Source organism: Drosophila albomicans, chromosome 3 (genome assembly GCF_009650485.2).
Source record: "Drosophila albomicans strain 15112-1751.03 chromosome 3, ASM965048v2, whole genome shotgun sequence".
NCBI lineage: Eukaryota > Metazoa > Arthropoda > Insecta > Diptera > Drosophilidae > Drosophila > Drosophila albomicans.
Genome location: NC_047629.2, coordinates 26,795,878 through 26,802,347, shown reverse-complemented (window position 1 = coordinate 26,802,347; position 6,470 = coordinate 26,795,878). Strand labels below are relative to the sequence as shown.

The 6,470-nt window shown below is 38.7% G+C and overlaps 1 protein-coding gene across 2 annotated transcripts; it reads right to left on the bottom strand.

The window, feature by feature from the left end:
* Window positions 1-1,172: 1,172 nt before the first annotated feature.
* Window positions 1,173-5,819, bottom strand: LOC117571234 (adenylyl cyclase X E-like). Of its 2 annotated transcripts, XM_034253285.2 has the most exons (12): window positions 5,674-5,819; window positions 5,468-5,608; window positions 5,265-5,415; window positions 4,420-5,206; window positions 3,631-3,731; window positions 3,250-3,577; window positions 2,752-3,187; window positions 2,325-2,686; window positions 2,181-2,275; window positions 1,976-2,127; window positions 1,741-1,918; window positions 1,173-1,686 (listed from the first exon to the last, which is right to left on the bottom strand). In XM_034253285.2, the coding sequence occupies exons 1-12, from the start codon at window positions 5,746-5,748 to the stop codon at window positions 1,208-1,210; spliced, it is 3,285 nt and encodes a 1,094-aa protein (XP_034109176.1). In that variant the 5' UTR covers window positions 5,749-5,819; the 3' UTR covers window positions 1,173-1,207. The 2 variants fall into 2 exon arrangements, with proteins under 2 accessions (XP_034109176.1, XP_051860152.1); XM_052004192.1 differs by lacking the exons at window positions 3,631-3,731; window positions 4,420-5,206; window positions 5,265-5,415; window positions 5,468-5,608; window positions 5,674-5,819 and having other exon boundaries at window positions 3,246-3,408.
* Between the last annotated feature and the right edge of the window lie 651 nt (window positions 5,820-6,470).

Below are 6,470 nucleotides of genomic sequence, written 5' to 3'. Positions count from 1 at the left end.
TATATTTATGTATATTAAACGCTTGTATTTAATATTTAACTTTTAGATACATTGGAGAAACTGTTTGATTTAGAATATCTATTCAAGCATTTCAAGACTTAAATAATTTGAAGCTCATTTCTGCAGCGTTGGCTTAAAAGGCTTTTTGCTGCTGTCGCATGATTGTCGCACATTATATTGCCCATTGTTGTCAAGGCCAATCATAATTGCACAACACTTTCTCATTAGCATCGAGGACATTTGCAAGGCCTGGCCAAGCCACATGGGATGGATGGCTTCTTCCCCCCTTCTCTCTTCCTGCCTCCTCCAGCCATCACCCATCTCATTAGTGCTCGCAAATTTGTCAATGCAAATGGCGAAAACGTCGCCTAATTGGATTTTTGACAAGTGCCACGTTACGACATTACGGCTTTGACAGCCACCACTTTTGGCAAGAGGTGTGGAGAGGGGGGATTAAGACCAGGGGGCAGACTAAGCTTTTATGAATGTGATTTGCGATTGTGATTTGCCGAATGCGAATGCGCAATATTGCAAATTAATGACGAATATTAGCGCAGCATTTCGAACTCAAAACACACGAAATTAACCAAAGTTAGTTTTACTAATTAAACGCGCATTCAATTACAATCTACAGCTGATTGGCAGCTCGTTTCGCAGTTGAATTGCCCATGGGGAGCAGGTAGTGTAAATTGTCGTTTGTCAAAGACAAATTCGCTTGGCAGTTCACTAAAATTGACCGACAATTGTCCCTAAGGGTGTGCAATCTTTTTTGTTCAAGGTTTTTAATCAAAGACGACATAAATAATGAAGGACGCTTTTCAATTGTTGGGCATTGTTTTCGCTTCACTTCCCTTCGCTTAAAGTGGTCGATATCTTTGGCAAAGATTTGTGCAAATAATTTTGCAGTTCTTTGGCAAGTGTAACGCACACATTGGCACAATATTTACCCATCAACACGTGGCTGTGTTTGGCTTTCGATTTGCTCCACAGTGCATCAAGTATACGCTCTTTGAGGGTGACTCGAATCGAAGCGAGAGCAAGAGCGAGAGCTAAAGAAATGTTTTGTCCTGATTATATTTACCCAGTGTGATATTAGCTAAACAATCAAACACGTGTGTGTGTGTGTGTTTCGAATTGACCGTTGGGGGAATAAATAAAGAATACCCTTTGAATAATCATAACAAAATATATATATAAAGTATATTGGTTACATATTTTCTCCATTCCAATCGTCTCGGCTTCTTAACTCCAGATTATCATCGATGCCAACGAAATACGTTGGCAATATGCCGCGACCCTTGACATATGTCATGCCTCGATAGTCACATTCCAATCCGCAACGTCGCAGTATATCAGCCGATTCCTCAGTAACCTGTATGAAGCCCGGCAGACCCGTCGAATCCATCCGGGATGCCATATTCACCGGATTGCCCCAGATGTCGTAATGCACCTGCGAAGCACCTACCACGCCGGCCATGACCTCGCCACTCGAAATCCCAATACTCAGCTCGCCGGCAAACATTTTATCCAAGGGAATCAATTTATACAGCTTATTGATGGTCCAAACTGTACGCATCAGATCCAAGGCAAACAAGGTTATCACAAATACAACGTCATCATTCGGATGAGAAGTCACTCCCTGAGTTCTGAGCGCAAATGATTCCATATGTTCTTTGGCTCGCGAGACTATTATACAAAAAAAAAATAGCATTCAATTTCTATAGCTGTAATGAAGCTTACCTTCTCGTCGTAGAGAGTTTGCCGTAGGACTTGCATGACGATCTCTCCAGGAGATCTCAGTTTCGCTGAAAGTAGTCTGAGATCTTTTCTCTCGTATATGCAAGCCACAGGCAGCCATATAAGTGCAGCCAACAATTTTGATTTTATCCACGAGGCATTCATTTTTATAATGCGATAACTAGCAACAAAAATATAGCTAAAATTTCTTTAAACGGAATTCGCATTTTAAACTTACAACCGCATCGAATTCAAAGATAATCTCGTTGAGAAAACGCAACTTGGACATGTCCATTTCAAAGTTTTTGAGCGTAGCAAACATCACTGCAACCATCTTGTGGCTTTCGAAATACATTTCGTGTTTCTCAAGCGAAGTCATATACAATTTAACTGCATTTAAATATCATTTAATAGATTGATAGGCAAATTTCTTAATGACTTACCAACATGAGTAGGCAGCAGATTGTGCAGCAATATAGTTATCGATTTGTTGGTGATGTGAGCATCTTGCTGCTTATTCAGCAACTCAACTCGCCAGCTAAACATCAAAAGTAAATAAAATATTAAATTTGTATTTTCCTACTCACTTGTAGTTGATCTTGTTGTTAAACTCCACTTGGCGCTCCATAAAGTAGAGACTCAATAATGTGATCGACACCAATAGACAATGACAGATTTCCGGATCAAATGTGGGATTCGTTGAGCTGCTATTGCGAAACAAATAATCGTATTGAAAGAATATTACAATCGCATAAATAGAAGCCTCCACAATGCCGATCACAATTTTCACGGTCAGCGGAATGCCAGTAAATATGAGTGTGACGCCAATGATAAGGCAAATCATTTTGGTGAGCACCCAGGGCTGAAAGCAGACACTACTGCTCATCTCGTAAAGATACAGTTTACTCTCAATATGAAGTACCACAAACTCGGTCGGATCGCAATCCATCTAAACAGAAATAAGAATTATGTACGTAAAAGCTTCAAATAATATCCCAAACTGCTTAAACTTACCAACACTAAGCCTATGATCAGAAAGTACATCAAGATGGTGAACAGATAGATGCAGAGACGGGCAATGAGATTGCGTTGTATTTCATGAGAACAATAGAATATAAAGCAACTGTATTTGGAGTATCTGTGCACCTGTTTGTGATAACGCCAATGGCACAGCCATTTATACCACATGATGAAGACGACGACAGTCTGGAAGATGAAACTTAACGCATGCATCACATAGTTGACGCTATGCAATGTAGTATTATCCACAGACTGAACGTAGAATAGGCTTATGTAAACCACCCAGGATAGAAGAATGCAATATTTAAACAAATGATCTGGTTCTTGCATGAAATTGTACTCAAGCGTGGGATCGCGAAAGTTCAAGAAAACGAATCCAAGTAATGGACGTCTTCCATCGCCTTTGTGACTCAAAAATTTAAACATGGAGCTGGCATTGAAAGTAATTACTAAGCGGATATATGTATATACTGATAGCTTAACTGCACCTACGATAAAATTCCCGATGGCATCTCCGCAAATTCTTTACGCAATTCCTCGTGAACATCTAAATTTATTGGTTTGCTTTTGTCCTTAGGGTGAAGTACATAAAATGCCGTGGACATCTTACTAATAGCTGGAGAATTCGTAATATCAGTAGCTGCAATTAGAAAAGTTTTAATGTTGTGCTCTCGAAGGTAAATATCATCTCGAGCCTGTTGAGTGCCCGGCAGTATCTCAAAGTTATGATCAACCATGAGCGACAGTGTTTTTTCGCTAATATGCAAGTGTCCTGGCACTCCCGTCGACTCCAGTTTATTGGCAATCACAACATCTTCGCCTACAATACACGGAATACATTTTCACATACATAAATGTATAAGAAGGGCTTACCCCAAATATCGTACTGAAGCTTGGCAGAACCAATAACTCCAGCTAGAAGACTGCCTGAGTGAACTCCAATCCGCATATCAATGTCCAAGTTGCGTGACTCTCTAAAAGGGAGAAAGAATTTAGAGAGAATAGTGTAAAGATTATAAACAAAATGTTCATTGATGAAAGTTATGTAAGGAAACTTAAGTTTGTGTTTGATACTTTCTACCTAATTTCAATAAAAACATAACTATGCAAAATTAATACCGCTATATGATAAAATATACCAGAATATTCTTAAACACATACATATATAAAAATAAACATAACTATGCAAAAGTTATATTCCTTACTTTAAAATATACAGAAAAAACTTAAATACATATATGGCAATAATGCACCGAAAAAATACTAAAACATACCGAACTCGTCATTTCAGTATATCGATATACCACATATACACTCTAAATATACAATAGAATACTAAATATTCGTGATTACTTAGATCTGACAGCTGGAGGACTCTATGGTATATTTTTAGTGCAATAGTATTTTAGTATTCTTTTAGTTTATATGAAGATATCCGCACTAGCTTCACTAGCTCTTATGGCCTCTGAGATCTTATTGTTCATAGAAATCAACAGACTAACAAACTGTTAGACATCATTATTATCATTATTTCATTTGCCTGCTCTGCCTACGTATATGTATTTTCTGTGGATCCCCAGTTATAATAAAGCTTCTACTCTGTATGCGCCTGGTATAGTAATTCTTAATATTTAGAGGAAGTCTAAAAAGTCTCATAATTACCTCACATCCCGAATGTGTGCAATCATGGCGTGGGCTAAATTGATGCAGCACTTGGCATGATCAGGATCGGGCACCGATAAACCAGCCACACAATAATAGCAGTCTCCCAAGAACTTGATGCGTTGCGTCCTGTAGAAAGAGGCGGCCACATCAAAGCTGGCATACAGATCGTGCAGGACAGTAACCAGCTCTTCCACGGACAGCGTTGTGGTCAAGTGAGTGTAGTTCACAACATCCGCATAGAGTATAGTCACATCCGAGTGTGTCTGAATGGCCATGATGCGCTCCTTGGTCTGCTGATGATGGCGACTGCGCATTCCGTGTCGCCTGCCCGACACCGCAATGCGACTGCGAATATCATCCTGAAAGGGTTGGGCTATTTGCGGTGGCAGAATGCTGTGGAGCAGCATTTTCTCTTGCTCACGAGCACCCTTGAGCATAATGTCCTCGGTCATAAATTGATGGCGCTCGAGAAACGATGAACGCACAATGATATCGGTCATGAGGCGAAAGAACGTTCCCAGCAAATTGAACCAAATGTAGTCGACCAAATCGATGGAAATGTTAAGCAAATTGTTGATATGTTTGATCTCAACTTTGTTGTAGAAGAACTCCTCGATTAAAAAGAACAAAATGTATAAGAAACTTATAGAGCAGCCAAGCAATACCGGAGCCTTAACCGTAGGCATGGGTAAGAACATATAAATCACAAAGAGCACATAGGTGTCGTAGAGGAAATTGAGATCCCAATAGTGGGCATAGTAATGAATAAAATGAATTGCCATATCTGCGATGTATTCTATTTAAGAATTCGATTAATATATATGATTTCATTTAATACACACCAACTGAGACCAGTGTCATGACGGCAATTATCGACGTTACGTATACGACCCATTTCTTATTAGCTTCCTTATAGTTGATGCTCAATACAAAGATGATGAACAGACTTGCTAACGCATAAAGTAACACATCGATAAAGATGAGTTCAATGTGCTTAAAGAGCATATTATAGACATGCATAAAGTGTATTTAAATAATAATTTACCATAGATGTCTTTATCAGCAATGTACAGCAAATAATTGTCATTACCGAATGCAGCAATATAAACACGGTGAGTGCATCGAGTCGAATGCGTCTCTCATACACAGCATATTCTTTATCCACGCCAACTTCCTCACAGCGTTTCTATACATGAAAATATGTGAGCAATTAGAAATGGGAAATGCAATCTTGAAATTTGTGAGCTCTACCTTCAGGTTGCCTAGCTGCAGATTTCGCTCATGGCTCCAGTTGGTATGGCATCTTCTCCAATTTGTGTCAAACATTTTTGTTGAAAAATAAAAAATATATATTGTAAAATCGAGGAATGTTTTTGATGTGTCTGAATACTTTTGAGAATTACCTGTGAATGTGTTTGAAAATAAATAAGCAAATGTTTGCTACATATTGATTTGAAAAAAAAAGAATTTTCAAACTGTATATAATGTTTGTTTATTTAACAATTACAAGTCTTAAATATTTTTTAATTTTTCATTCATTTCATTCTTTATTTCAGGTAAGCGAACATTTCTAATGAGCGAACAATTACGGAAACATTTGCAGGTAAACCAAACCAGAAAATGAGTGGGAGGATGTTGTATGTAAAGGCTGAAATACATTTTTTATAATTAAATTCCAATTTGTGCTAATTTAACGTGTTTGTCTCACATTACGCAACGAGACACGCAGCTAGAGACAAATATTATTGCCAGCATAGAAGTGTAAAAGAGATAGAAGGATAGAGCGTGGGAGAGAAGGAAGTACAGCAGAGAGATTTCTCGCGACTATGAAAACTAATTGAAACGCTTAGACAAAAGTTGGGAGCGACAAGCACTTAATGCATTTAATAGAAGTCTAAGTGTTGCCTTACCGTTAAATGGAGTTAAGGGGGAAAAGGGCGTCGAAGGAGGCGGAGAAGGAGACAACAGCGGCTGACGAAGGCAGCGAGAAGCAATTTAAATCTTACTAATTACTCGGGCGACAAATTACGCAGCAAGGCATCAGCCCG

Coding starts and splice junctions, on each gene's coding strand:
- LOC117571234 (XM_034253285.2), bottom strand. CDS start 5,748: ATGTTTGACACAAATTGGAGAAGATGCCATACCAACTGGAGCCATGAG. Junction 5,609..5,673: donor TGCAGCTAGGCAACCTGAAG/GTAGAGCTCACA, acceptor TTTCATGTATAG/AAACGCTGTGAGGAAGTTGG. Junction 5,207..5,264: donor CATGACACTGGTCTCAGTTG/GTGTGTATTAAA, acceptor AATACATCGCAG/ATATGGCAATTCATTTTATT.